Genomic DNA, 15675 nt, shown 5'->3' with positions numbered 1-15675 from the left:
GATTTGAACTCACAACCTTCCAATTGGAAGTCCAACACCTTAACCACTAGGCCACCACATCCCCTGTTAATATTATCAGAACATTATTTTGTTGTTGCTAAATTGTAGGTGTAAACATTCATTTTCTACCGCTTATCCGAACTACCTCAGGTCACAGGGAGCCTGTGCCTATATCAGGCGTCATCGGGCATGAAGGCAGGATACACCCTGGACGGAGTGCCAACCCATCGCAGGGCGCACACACACACTCTCATTCACTCACGCAATCACACACTACGGACAATTTTCCAGAGATGCCAATCAACCTACCATGCATGTCTTTGGACCGGGGGAGGAAACCGGCGTACCCGGAGGAAACCCCCGAGGCACGGGGAGAAAATGCAAACTCCACACACAAGGCGGAGGCGGGAATCGAACCCCAACCCTGGAGGTGTGAGGCGAACGTGCTAACCACTAAGCCACTGTGCCCCCAGGTGTAAACATATAAAAGATAAAACTAATAGATAAAACTTTCTCTTTATATCAATATACAGAATAGGAAAAAACACGTTTGCCCAGGGTTACATTTAAGATTAGGAAATTGTGATAAACTCCTGCTTGCTCTCTGAGACACCCCAAGTGCTTGTTCATGATCGTCCAAAAATAATCAAAATTCATTTGTTAATACTAAATAAAAAGCCCAATATGTTGATTTCTGTTCCACTGATATCAAATTATTTTAATGATAGAAAGATTTAAAGAACAAATCATGCCTTTAGGATTGTTTTAGCAAATAAATAGCAAATCTGTATTATATATATTTTTTTTTATAAAAGAAGTTGATGAATTTGATCCAATGGATTTGATTTAATTCTAAAAGAGTACAGAGTGTGTACTGTAATTAAGGTTAGTGTAACATGGTTCAGAAACGATCTTGACAACACGTCCTTGTCCTCTTTGAGGCTCTTTCCTCTTTCCTCTTTACTGCACAGTAGAGATGACACACTGGTCTCCGCACGCAACGGAGAGTCGTCTGATATTTTCAAGCTTCAGAAAAGTTCCCGATGACGATGAAGCGTGAACGTGGAAGGTCATAGGTTTTATAGGACAAAAAACATACTAGTAATTACATATTTACTCATTCATTTTAGACCTGATATGATTAACAACCAAGAGAAAAGTAGAGTAACTAATTTCAGACTCCAGTCATTACGGCTTGGCATCTATATCCGGCTGTAAAGAGAAAGGACGACACCAAGGTCCCGAATAATAAAGTCTGCATATCCATAACTCTAAGTCTGTGGAGTGGCTTTAGTCTTTAAAGACACATATTAACCCAAGGTACCACAGACAGCCTAAACAAATCCTATTAATTATTCTGATTTTATGTTCAGAAGGACATCTGAGATAATGAAGTAGTCAGAAGCAGTAGTGTTTTTTATGATGGAAAAAAATCAATATATCCAAAAAAGTTTTGGAGACGCCAAAAAGTACAAGAAATTTAGCAATGTCTAAATACAACAAATGCAAAGACTGAAGAAACATGCAACACGTTAATACGTACGTCTTTAGTCTTTTTAGACAGCTTTTAAAACATGGACACATCAATGTTTTATTCAATTTCACTGCATCCCACAAGAAGCTCTTTAACTTTTATAACATAAAGTGGGTTCACAGCCCAATTTCTGCCCCAGAACATGACTAGATAACCACCAAAGCTATCAATGTAACATTTATGATCCCAAACATTATCTATTCTTTATGTGTCGTTGTTGATACAGTATGATCAGGTTTTCTTTACGGTGATGTTTATTATTATTTGTATTTAGGTTTTCAGGTTTTTATTGAATTTTTTCTAGTAACAGGACAATTTTTTTTCTTTTACTAGACAAATGATACAGATGATGAAAAAATAACTGCTAAAAAGCTGCTAACAGTAACTCACAGAAGGTCACATTACAACACCGATATTGTTTATTCTTTATTATTCATTTCCTATACCCTCATGTCCTGTCATGTTTTATTACAAACTTATACGAAATCAGTTTTAACCCTTTTTACCAGTACATGGCATTCCATTCTGCATCGATTTATCGGATCAGTATAAACAATCAGAATAAACAAATGAATTATATTATGGCTGAGAGTCTGGTATAAAGTAAGGCTGCTGGCTTTGAGGGTGAGACGTGTGTTTTTCCCTCTGTTGATAACCTTACACAAAATTTTAGTGGTTAAATATAAACGCCTTCAAATTTTAGCTTAGATTAGATTTTAGATTATATAAAAGCACTTGGGGCGTTTCAGTCCCAAACTGTGTTGTACCTAGGTGTCTGCTTTCCTACTGGAACTATTAGATGTCTCTCTCTCTCTATTTCTTGGAGAGTGTCCAATCAACAGTCACGACATTTTGACATTTAGTATATCTGCCATGTGGTGGCTGGTTTCTCTCATTGTCTCTCAACTCTTCTAAATCTATAAACACATTACCTCATAAAAATACAACTTGGCATGGCTCGATGGATAAAGCTCTGGAGTATTAAAGTGTCAGAAAGTTGTGAGTTACCGTAGAAGTAGTACCGAGTCCTGGATCAAGAGCCTTAACCTTGAACCTCAAATTGATTTGGTTTAAAAACATCAACCAAATGAGCAAATGGCCTAAATCAGCGGTCCCCACATTTTTGTGCACCACAGACCCGCTTCATCGTAAGACATCATTTCATGGACCATCATTGGGGCGTTGGGATTTTGAGGGGTCTGTAAAATTATAAAATTCATTCATTCATTCATTCATCTTCTACCGCTTATCCGAACCAATTATAAAATTATAAAATAAAATTATTCAACAAGCATCATAAAGAGTAAATGAAACTGTGTCAAGATGAGAAAATTAGGTTATAGGTTTTTCAAAATAAAACATCATCCAGAGTGTGATTAACTTTCTGTGCGGACCGGTACCAAATGACCCCCGGACCAGGCAGGTTGGGGACAACTGGCCTAAATCATTTTAAAGGATAGGAAAGACAGTTCTTCAGCAGAATTTGATACGTTCCTTCATCACCAGACTGTATTTGGCCAAGGGCCACGCCTTGTACGGCTCGGTTTATGGCTTTCTATTACTTTTTAAATCATTCCTTACCTAACACTGTTAAAACTCTCATGGCCTCCTGCTAGAGAGGCTTCTCCGTCTTTCACTAAATTCCAATGGTTTCATCACCACGACGTAAAGTGGGTGTGTTTCTGGAGGTCATGGAAAAACGCCCTCTTTCAAAACAAAAGAGCATACCTACAATGGATAATGAAGGACAAAACAGTCATACAGGTAGATTTTATATTTTTTTATCTATTATGCTTCATTATCTTACAGTTAAGCATAAACAACCAAAACAAAACTACAGGTAAAGGTTAGGGTTAGGGTTAGAGTTAGGGTTAGGGTTAGATTATCAAATAGGCCACGCCTGCCATGACGCAATATCTGTTACGCTGTTCTGAAATCCCTGGAAATAAGTGCATCACAGGCTTCTTCTATAATTCACTAGACTCGGGTGATCGTCTACACCGCAAGGTCCTCAGGGTCTTGGATTGTTCAAGGACGGCTCATGTCCCAGAAGACACTTATATAAGCTAACGGCAGATGGTGAAAGACGGGAGTCTGGGGCTCTCGGGAGAAGAAGAGACGCCAATGGGACTAAAGAGTGCACGTCCTCTAGTAAAGAAGAGAATTATTCTCCTTTTTTCTAGCATTTTCATTGACATTATCAGATTAGGTGCTGTCAAGGGGTCCTGAGGGAAGGTTCTTTGAATGACAAAGAAAAAGAAGGATCAGGTTAAATGGGTTGCTTTTTTCTTTGGCTCATCTTTTAGCGCATAAAAAAAAATGCAGTAAAATGAGTCTCTGTCAGAAATCTTCAATTAACTCTGGTTTCTTTTCTAATTAAAAGTTTATTTTTATGGTTTAAAATTCTTTCTTCTGAATCTTTCATTGTCACTTTGTTTAGCGGTTCCAAAAAGCCGCTCAACAAAGTGCTTATAGTGGTGCGGTGGGATTTAGGTCTTGCTTCATCCTTTAGTCTGCCAGCTCTCTCATCTCTACATCTATACACCTTCTCAAAGAAAATAACCTACTGTATAAAGTTTCAAATTTCATGCAAAATTGAGTTTGTCATCATGTAGGTCATGTAGATCATTACAAGTGGTAGCTCAGTGGTTAAGACATTGGACTACTTATCTGGGATAAGTCCCAGGACTACTGTACCAAACTGCCTCTGCTGGGCCCTTGATCAAGGATCTTAACCCTTAACTGCTCAGGTGTATAATAAATGAATTAAATGTCAGTCACTGTGGATAAGGACGTCATCCAAATGGCTTAAATTAATATAAATCAGTAACCAGTCATGTTGTGCCTCTGCTGTAACTCAGATACATCATAGAGAACATGCACATCATAGAGCTGCATTGCATTCTGTGACTTTTGAGTCCAGCATTTCCACTACGCGACTGATTGTCGATCATCACTGGAAAATGATCAATAAGTAAAGAAGCTCTTGCTCTTTATTGCTAACTCAGTAAAGAACCTTTGAATAACAGTGAACCCTAACCGTTATCCAAAATTGAAGCGTCAAAGCAGACAACCACAGACACGTCCCTGGAATAACAAAAATACAGCTCAGACCAACAAATTAACACCAGAACCGCTAATTGCAGCACAACTGCTACAACACAAACATTTAATGTTTCAGGGTGAAGTATTAGTTGGAGATAACAAAGAAATGAGAACATTTTATGACCTGCTAGAAAACTAGATTCAGATTAGCGTGATAATAGTTCATTCATTCATTCATCTTCTACCGCTTATCCGAACTACCTCGGGTCACGGGGAGCCTGTGCCTATCTCAGGCGTCATTGGGCATCAAGGCAGGATACACCCTGGACGGAGTGCCAACCCATCGCAGTGCACACACACACTCTCATTCACTCACGCACACACACACTATGGACAATTTTCCAGAGATGCCAATCAACCTACCATGCATGTCTTTGGACCGGTGGAGGAAACCGGAGTACCCGGAGGAAACCCCCGAGGCACGGGGAGAACATGCAAACTCCATAAACACACAAGGCGGAAGCGGGAATCGAGCCCCGACCCTGGAGGTGTGAGGCGAACGTGCTAACCACTAAGCCACCGTGCCTCCCCGTGATAATAGTGTGTGAATCAAATTTCAGATACAATCCTGCACTCTTTCGCGGGAAACTCTGAAGACTTCTTTCAGCTCCGATTTGATCGGCACACACTCCTCCTAGTCTTTTTCCGCACAACAAGGCTAAAAACGAAGCATTTAAACAGGCTTTCAGCAGGAAAAGCAAGCCTCATCAGCCCTGGAGCAAGAATGCATCTGGGGATCTTTGTGTTATCTGGGCAGGAACACGTGCACGCACAAACGCACACACATGCATACAGATGTACTCATTTACACCAAAGAGGCGTTCGTTAGCATGCACAATGAAGCATGCAACCAGTGGGAGCTGCTTTGTGTGTATGTGTGTGTGTGTGTTTGCATTAAATTCTGCATTTACTGTGATTTCAGCTTGCATATTGCACATGCAAATCATGGTGACATCAATCGTTGATTGAACGACACAATGAAAATGACAACAGTGTTCCTAAGCCACTGTTTGGAGAGTTGTTAGTAACTGAACGTGTTAGAGATTAGTCTCTGATGAGGGTTTCCCTAAAGAGCCTAGAGTTAAGACACCTCTCGCAGCTTTAAAGGACAAACTGTTCCTTACAAGGCTGGCTGCACCTGAAACACAGTGAATGCACATCAGTGTAACCTTGAGGAAAGCTTCTCAAGGCTGTTTAATGGAAAAATGGCTGTAAAAAAAAAAAATACACTGCAAACGGCTTCCTAGCTATAACACTGAACATCTGATTGGGCTTGTGTGCTAATCATCAAAGCTTTATGACCTGCAACAGGTGTCTGAGAGTATTACACACTGACATCGATCAGGTATTGATTACTTCAGATACATTCAGAGCATTACCAGAGCACAGACCTACAGTAAGCGTGCTGTGTTTATCATTACTGTGTGAAATCAATACCTCATGACAATACTATCAATCTAGAAATAAACAAAAAAAGCAGGCTCTTATGGTATATAGTGCAATGCTTCCCTTCAGAGAAGAGAGCAAAACCTTCTCTGTTGGTGGCCTACCATGTCTCGAGAAGTTTGCTAAAAATGCGTTTGAATAAAACATTACCTGTTAGCGATGTAACCAAATCAGAATGAACAGGTACCGTACTAAATAAATGCAAATACAGATGCTAATAGGAGACACAGGGTGTTTTGTGCCTAGATTTGTGCATCATGACTGGAATCCTTTGAGGAAAAACTCACTGAGATGATATGAGAAGGAAACCTTGAGAGGAACCAGACTCAAAAAGAAAGACCTCCTCATTTGGGTGAAGTCAAATAGTGAAGTTAGATAGAGATAGGACACTCGCGGGACAGAGAAAGACCATATACATGTTAATGTGGCATCTTGTGATGTACACCATGCATACACCGTGGATACACCATTCATACACCATGCATACACCATTCATAAACCATGCATACACCATTCGTACACCATTCATACACCATTCATCATGCATACAACATTTATACACCATTCATACACCATTCATTCACTATACATACAGCATTCATACGCCATTCACCATTCGTACACAATTCATACACCATTCATATACCATTCATACACCATACACCATTTGTACACCATTCATCATGCATACACCATCCATACACCATCCATACACCATTCATCATGCGTATACCATTTATACACCATTCATTCACTATACATACAGCATTCATACGCCATTCACCTTTTGTACACAATTCATACACCATTCATATACCATGCATACACCATTCATAAACCATGCATACACCATGCATACACCATTCATCATGTATACACCATGCATACACCATTCATCATGCATCTACCATTTATACACCATCCATACACCATTCATTCACTATACATACAGCATTCATACGCCATTCACCATTCATACGCCATTCACCATTCATACACAATTCATAAACCATTCATACACCATTCATATACCATGCATACACCATTCATAAACCATGCATACACCATGCATACACCATTCATCATGTATACACCATCCATACGCCATACACCATTCATCATGTATACACTATTCATACACCATACACCATGCATACACAATTCATACACCATTCATGCCGCCTCACTTCCTGCCGGTGGACGATGTCACCATCCCGGTTTTGTTTGTTTTTTTCTCGGTGTCCTGCTACATCGACCCGCATCTGTCCGGTGGGGGACGTCGCTTCACTTCGCCGTGTGTCTTGCTCCCCCCACCTGCATCGCCGTGTGCCTTGCTCCCCCCACCTGCCTCGCTGTGTGCCTTGCTCCCCCTCCTGGATCTTGCCTATTACCGCATTGCCTATGGCGGCACGGAATCCTTGTCTTCTGGGGCAAGGACGTCTCATGTCATGTCTGTTGTCCTGTTCGTGTTCCTGTTTTGTGTTTTTTTATTTATTTAATAAACCAGTTTATTTTAGCCATCCTGCATTTGGGTCTGTTTTTATCCCCACATCGCTGACATCATATTCATATTCCATCTTTTCAAATTCGTCTTAATTTAGCCATCTGGAGTCCACCCACCCAACTGCCATGTTAATCTTACAGTGTTTATTGTGCTTAATACACATAAAGATTATCATCTCATCAACATACACAAATATACACAAACATACACAGAACAGAAAGCTTAAGGGGGGAAAAAAGGTAGCTCTCGGGGCATCTCAGAGAGTTAAGGAAAACATAAGCACCACAAAACAGGAGCAAATTCCAGAGGCCAAAAATGGAATTTGCTCCTGTTTTGTGGGGCTTATGTTTTCTTTTCTTTACTCATATGAAAGTAGAAATTCACTGATATTAGAATTTGTAGTTGTTTAGCAGTATTACGATATGTTACAGAATGTTGTTCTGCATCTATTTTCTTCTAAATGTTCTTCTAAATTACGCACAAATGATTCACACACACACACACACACTCACACACACACGTTGAATGTAAGCCTGATGTCTGTGATACACATCCTCATTCCAACCATCCATCATGGTGAGAGATGGTGCAGTATCAGTCAAAAAAAGACGCACGGCCCACACACGTCTTCTCTCTCTCAGGTTAGTGCTGTACCTAATCACCAGCATTAATGTGACAGGCTCCTGTAATTTACTCCACATGAATGTTAAATTGACTGCTGTCACGTTTACTCTCATCCAGCTGAGCAACACACATCCCCCTGACGTTCAAAAAAGGATTCGAAATGGATAGGAAATGCTTGGGCTATCTGTCTTACACAAACTGCTTTTCAGATTCATAGCCAATCCGTCCTGAATAGTAAGCAGAGGTGCCAACATCGCTAAGAAGAAAATCCTAGTTGTAGTAGAAAGTAGAGATGAGCCGGATACTCAGCTGAAACGAGTATCCGGTACGGATAAAGCACTTCTGCCGAGTACGAGTATTATACGAATAATACGAGTCAATATCTGTGCTCGGATTGAATGAAAATCATCATTGGGTATCTGATTGTGTCAGCGTTCTGTGATAGGCTAGTCACAGCGCCCCTCCCCTACACACATACAGATGTATTGTGTTGCTGTGTCTCGCTCTGCTCACTCACAGTCACACACAGAACAGCTCTCTGTCTCTCCCTCAGTCACTCGGGTTCACGGGTCTTTTCCGTTAACGTTTAGGGTTTCTTCAGCTTTTTACTTCGGGTTGTAACGTTAATAATACGTACTTACTAACCAGTAGAGTTCTGGTAAACGTGGGTTCGTTCAGACGTGGTGCTTGCTTGGTAGAATGCGACTCGCATTGCGTCTCCGCCTGTCGGAGATTTTTTTTCTTTTTTAAACCTTCAGCTGTCTCTAACCAGTAACCAGACACTGAGTGTGACACGTTTTTGCTGTATTTCATAAAAACATAAAGGTAGTAAGCTAGTGTTATAAATATTACAAATAAATTATTACCGGTTAAAGCCCCGCCCATTTCAAGACAGGCCCCACCCACTCTGAGTACAGATACAGATACAGATAATTCATATGGTTAACAGATACAGATACAGATACAGATAATGCTGTACTCGCTCATCCCTAGTAGAAAGCAAAGAGAAAGCAGAACAGAATGCTGCTTACGATAGAATAAAAGCCTTTATTTTGTCACATATACATTAGAGCACAGTGAATTTCTATCTTCACATATCCTAACTTTGGAGGTCAGGGTCAAATACCCCTTTTTCGCCAAAAGGAACCGGGTGCTGGTTCAGAGCCATCACAGAGCCGAGTCTGAGTACATGTGTCACGTTTCCCAGCAACTTTAGCGCAGCAGCGGCAAACACAACATCAACAGTGGCGGATGTTGCTTTACTGTTAATGCTCATGGCTTTGTGAACCTACATTACCATCCAAACGCGGCGAATCCAACGTGTACGTGCAGCTCCAGGTAATTTGTATAAACGGAGGTTGTAATCGAGAAAGTACATATTATTTTATCATTAACACAGAAAAAAGTTAGCCTTAGCATGTAGCTACGTACCTACTATCATGTGTGCTGATAATTGATCATATTGTGGTAAAGTAAAAGTGTATTAAACATTAGTATACTTAAGGTACATTATCAAATGCGCTAACAGTAGCCCCGCCCACAGCCCCGCCCACAGCCCCTAACACAAGCGGTTCTTAAGTCTAGACCAGCAACGTTTTGGTGCTACTTAAGAACCACTTTTCCTGGTTCAGAGACGGTGCTTTGGCTGTTGAAAAAGAAAGAACTGGTTCTAAATTAGGCTCCGAACCAGCACTCAAACTGCCTCGGTGGAAAAGGGGCAAAAGTGCAGGGTCAGACATGATACAGCACCCTGGAGCAGTGAGGGTTAAGGGCCTTGATCAAGGGCCCAACAGTGGCAGCTTGGCAGTGCTGGGGCTTGAACCCTGATCCCCAGAGCGTTAACCACTTGAGCCACCAGTGCCTAAAAACAAGCATCAAATTCATCAAAAACTTTACAAGTCAAAGTTCACCTACAGACAAAATGATCCACTACCAGAAGAAAATGTTGATCTTTCACAGCTTGTCTTTTTTCCTTTCAGCGAAATTACTTTCTCTGATTTGTGAGTTTAAAAAATGTTTGGCCTCAAAAGGCAGAAACACACAGTCAGCATATTCCTGCAACAAAGGGGTCATTGTCAAAAAATCTGAAATGCTTCAGCACTTCAATGATGCCAATTCTGTGTGAGATCGGACGACAGGAACGGATGTGGAAATGTTACTACTGTGCAGGTGAGTGTGGAAATTCAATTTTCGATTCGATTCAGTTTTATTTCTATTGTGCTTTTAACCACGGACAGTTTCACAAACCAGCTTTACTTTGAATAAAACAATGTAAAAAATTTAATTTGAAGAAAAAATTCAAATTCAAATAAAAATTGTAAATTGTAAAAATAATGAATTCAAATTGTATTACTCATCTCATTTTCTAAAGCTTATCCGAACTACCTCGGGTCACGGGGAGCCTGTGCCTATCTCAGGCGTCATCGGGCATCAAGGCAGGATACACCCTGGACGGAGTGCCAACCCATCGCAGGGCACACACACACTCTCATTCACTCACGCAATCACACACTACGGACAATTTTCCAGAGATGCCAATCAACCTACCATGCATGTCTTTGGACCGGGGGAGGAAACCGGAGTACCCGGAGGAAACCCCCGAGGCACGGGGAGAACATGCAAACTCCACACACACAAGGGGGAGGCAGGAATCGAACCCCTAACACTGGAAGTGTGAGGCGAATGATGTGCTAACCACTAAGCCACCGTGCCCTACAAATTGTATTAAAAATTTAAAAAACATTTTGTATTAAAAATTAAAAAAAAAATATTTTAGAAAAAAAAAAAAAAATATATATATATATATATATATATATATATATATATATATATATATATATATATATATATTGATATTTATTTATATTTATATTTTCTAATAAAAAAAAATATTAACCGTTGCAAGGAAAAACTATGAGGAAAATACTACTGTGCAAAGATGTAGAAATTTTTCTTAAATTCTTTAAAGCACTAAAGAAACACTTTCAAGTCAAAGCAATAGCCAGGAATGCTATTTAATGCTAACTTATTAACTTATAGTCATGGACTGAAAGCACATTAGTCAGTGCAGCTGTTTCATTAACATTTAAACAAGCATCATTTAATACATTTCTTATGTTTTATCATAAGTTTAACACTTAATGTTAATTAACACAGCAAACACCGCCAAGTCCTGCGATTTTTTCAACACTTATGATTTAGTCCCTTTCACATATATAACGTATCTTTTATTATATGAGAATAGTAACATTTAGATTTTTTATATATAAATCTGAAATAAAAAAGTATTCGAATAAAAGTTTGTTATGCTAGAAAACCTCATGAGTACATGTGATATTAAACCTTTTGTTAGAAACCTGCTGTCCTTCACAGTCGTTTTTTTTCAGATGCACAGATCATGTCACTACCTGATACACAGTATTACACACCACTTCATACGTTACTGTGAAGCTTTCCACAGAACTTGTATGTCAGGACACAGTCAGCAGCATGCATGAGAAATGAAGCTGTAAGTGGATTTAGGCACAGGGGAATTTCCTAGAGTCCTTAATGGATCTCGTTCGCTTTTTTTGCAAGAACCTGAACTGCTGCTACACTTCACCTCGAGCGAATGTGTATCGCTCGTTATGTCTACGTAAAACAAAAATAAAAAAAATAGGTGTCGTTATTAAGAAAAAATTATGAAATTCGGGCCTGCAGGGCCACAACACTGTTTATTTTCTTGATACAATGACATTAGAATCTTAAGCAGAGACAACAAATTTGCCTACAGTACATTCGAGTCACATAAAGGCAAATAAACAGATGGACTCACCCCAGCGTTGTCATAGTGACAATGGTGTACCAGAAGGACGCTGGAATGCTGGTGAAGTTGGTTTCCTTGGTGCCTTTCTCTGCATAGAACATAACTGTGGCGAAGATAATGATGGCCATGGTGAGGGAGAAGAGGAGGAAGCCAAGCTCAGAGGCACAGCTCTTTAACGTGTAGCCAAGGATGCGCAAGCCCTGTGAGTGGCGCGAGAACTTAAAGATGCGGAAGACCCGAAAGACACGAAGCGTGACAAAAGCACCGCTCACATCCTCATTCTCAGGCATGACCAAGCCAATGTAGTAGGGCATGATGGCCACAACATCAATGACGCTCATCACCGAGCGCATGAACTTGCAGCGGCTGGGGGCGGCGAATAACCTCATCAGGTACTCGAATGTGAAAATGAGCACGCATGCCGTATCCATGCAGAAGAATGCCACAGAGTACTTCTCACCACAAGGCAAGTCCTTTTGGCTGCCTTTGGGTGCTCGGCACGGCACAGTCTCCACTACGTTAGCAATAACTGAAACGGCAATGAAGAATCCTGTGACGTAGTAGAACACCAGAGCCATCGTGCTGGTGTGCGGATTCTCGAAAGCTCTCCACAAGCGCTCACGAGGTGTGCTGTTTGGAGGTAAGGGTTGGTCTGTCGCCATCTCTGCCTCCGTGTCCACTGCCAGCCTCTCCTGATTTTCCTTTTTGCGGTCACGGTACTCTTCCATACAGCAGTCCCCGATGATGTCCGGGACAATGCCGTAGAAAGCCAGCTCCTCGTCGAAAGCTTGGATGCACTCCTGCCGTGGGTAGTGCAGCTTGCCTGTGCGGTAGAAGTTCAGGACGTGCCGAAACATCTCCGGGTCCCTATCAAAGAAATATTCCTGAGTGTCTTCATTAAAGAAGAATTCCTTTTCAGAGCTTCCCAGCAAGGTGTCAGGATAACGGTCCAGGGTGTTTTTCCATGTCTGGAAGCGCAGCCCGCTCACGTTAACTATCAGGATCTCATCGTTGCGGCTCTTTTTATCAACAGGGGGTTTGGGCATAGTCTTTTTGGCCAGAGGAAGCCAGCCAACTGCCGCTGCCCGAGCAAAAGGTAACCATGTTGCGACTCCAGCAGCCATTTTATTTGTTGATTTGTTACTAGAGGTTTTTTTGGTTTTGTTTTCTAAAGAGTAGAAATTATGTAGAGAGTAAAGAGAATGGTGTCGGACCCTGAGGGGTTCTCTCTGAACTGAGGAACAAAATATTCGAGCTGTTTTGGGTTTCTTTTTCAGCCAGGCTGTCCTTGTAACTCACAGGGTGACGATCCTGCAAGGTGATCGAGTTCAGGCAAATTTCATCATCGTCATCATCATTAGGAAACAAAAACTCGCAACAGTTCCATTGGACGAACAAGGGTACATCCGGTGCCATTTGACATCACATGGCAAACTTGCTTCTAATCATGAAATGAAAAGGGCCCCTTAAACGGCCCCGTTGTAAAAATTTAAATTCTCTCCTCGGAGCCTTTTTCCTGCAGCGTCTTGTTCATAAAATCATTTTACAGTAAGTCTGCTGGCTCGCTCACACACACACTGACTAAAGACGACTTCAGATTCTTATTAAATTGTGATGACGGTCTCTGAAATTGCAAGATAGGCAAATCTTTGCTGCACTCTCTCTTTCTTTCTCTCTCTCTCTCTCTCTCTCTCTCTCTCTCTCACACACACACACACACTTTTTCCTCTCTTTTTCCTCTTTAACTCTCTGTTGTTTAAGAGCTTTGATCCTGAGTGTCTCCCCTCCCTTACAAGTGAGCCTTAAGTGGCTACTCGATTTCAGCGATGGTGGACGTGGCTTTTGAACGGTGATCTCGGCATCGCAGGCACCTTTAATCCATATACGGCGAGGTCCTTAATGTCCCTGTCAGAACAAACAAAACAGAAGCTCAGATACTGTACAGCTCTGACACGTGAAGCCTGGACGCACTGTCACTGCTGCTCCGCAGGCTTCTTCAGAGAAACAAGCTACAAAGTAAGTTCAGGAAAACAATCTACCAACATATACAAACATATACCAAAATATACCAACATAAAGCATATGATAGCATCGTGACTAGGGTCACCCTAACCCTAACCCTAACCCTAACCCGTAACATTATTATTGGTCAAAATTCTGATTATTTTCCAAGCTTCACAATTAACTGCAAACTTATTTCATGTTCCTGGGTAAACAAAAGTCTCCGGTAAACAAATACTCTCGCAGCATGACAGCTGAAGTGAGATTCAAACCAGAGCCATGCATGCAACACTTCAATTTTTGCCTGTCATAAAGCATTAAGAAGGACATGACTAACCCAACCCAGACTTGATCCAGGGAATCTCTCACATACTCACACAATCAAAAATCAATATCAGTTTACTGCCTCTAATATAACACAGCAAGTTCATTTAGAAGTTAATAAGCAGTCCGGGGAAAAATGACACAGACTGCTATCTATAACATCAGAATGAAAACAAATGTGTTTTTTGATATTACTTATATATATATATATATATATATATATATATATATATATATATATATATATATATATATATATATATATTTTTTTTTTTTTTTTTTACCAGTACTATAGTCCGCTGCAGTCAACAAATCCATGTATTTTACCAAATGTCACAACTCTGAATGAGGTCCAAACGTCTCTGAGTCGATTACAAATAAAAAATAAAGAAGAGCTGATGAAAGTCTTGATCTGTAACGAAGTTCTGAGCTCTCAAACTCAAATGTCTCACAGGCATCTCGAAGCTATTTTGGAGCTTAATAAGGATTATAATTACCTCCCATTATGAGGATCTTGGTAGGATGAGATGATGGGTCCTGTGTGACAGAAAGCAGGTGAGAGAAAGAAAGAAAAAAAAAGAATGAGAAACGGGATAAGGCGGAAAAAAAGAAAGAAAGAAAAAGAAAGAGAAAGAAAGAAAAAAAGAAAAAAAAGAAACAGTCCGCAGCCGTCTCAGCATAGCACACAGAGGCTAGAGAAGAAGTGATTGTAATGCTTAGTCCTCTTAGCTTCTCTCTCTCTCTCTCTCTCTCTCTCTCTCTCTCTCTCTCTCCTTCTACTCCTCTTCTCAGCTTGTGCTGTTCGTCTCACACACTGCTTCTCTCTCCTGCTCTCTCGTTTGCTTGCTCAACCCCCTCCCTATGTCTCTCTCTCTCTCTCTCTCTCTCTCTCTCTCTCTCTCTCTCTCTCTCACACACACACACACACACACACACACACACACACACACACAGGATTTCTGTCTCTCTCATATACTTACACGTCCATCTAATACTTAACTCGCAAATGCATTACAAAGAGAATGCAGTAAGGAAGCAGATTTTACATACAAACACTGCAGAGTCAATTCTGAAAAACACTTCAGCTCAAATGGTTCTTCATCTTTATAGCAGCCTGACAGACATTACTTCCGTTTCACATTCCGTCATTCCCTGATTCTGGTCTTATCCTGGTCAGTGGAGATCGAATGCCTATGCAGGGAACACAGCGTGAGACGGTACACCTGGCCGGTTGCCAGTTCATTACAGTCCACCATGCACTGAATCCATTTGCGAGGTGGGAGGAAAGCCCAAGGAATCCCACACTGACACGAAGAGAACATGTGAAACAGT

General features: G+C 40.9%; 1 protein-coding gene across 1 annotated transcript in view; it reads right to left on the bottom strand.

Moving 5' to 3' along the window:
- The window catches only part of kcnd1 (potassium voltage-gated channel, Shal-related subfamily, member 1), a 73415-nt gene extending 58389 nt beyond the window's left edge, over positions 1-15026 (bottom strand). Inside the window, exons 1-2 of the mRNA XM_060882380.1 lie at positions 14841-15026; positions 12028-13923 (exon numbers count right to left, since the gene is read on the bottom strand). Of these exons, the coding sequence (XP_060738363.1) occupies positions 12028-13142 (1115 nt within the window). The 5' untranslated portion in view covers positions 13143-13923; positions 14841-15026. The remainder of the gene's footprint in view (positions 1-12027; positions 13924-14840) is intronic.
- Between the last annotated feature and the right edge of the window lie 649 nt (positions 15027-15675).

This window comes from Tachysurus vachellii, chromosome 11, assembly GCF_030014155.1.
Source record: "Tachysurus vachellii isolate PV-2020 chromosome 11, HZAU_Pvac_v1, whole genome shotgun sequence".
Lineage (NCBI taxonomy): Eukaryota > Metazoa > Chordata > Actinopteri > Siluriformes > Bagridae > Tachysurus > Tachysurus vachellii.
This window is presented reverse-complemented; position numbering and strand designations above follow the sequence as displayed.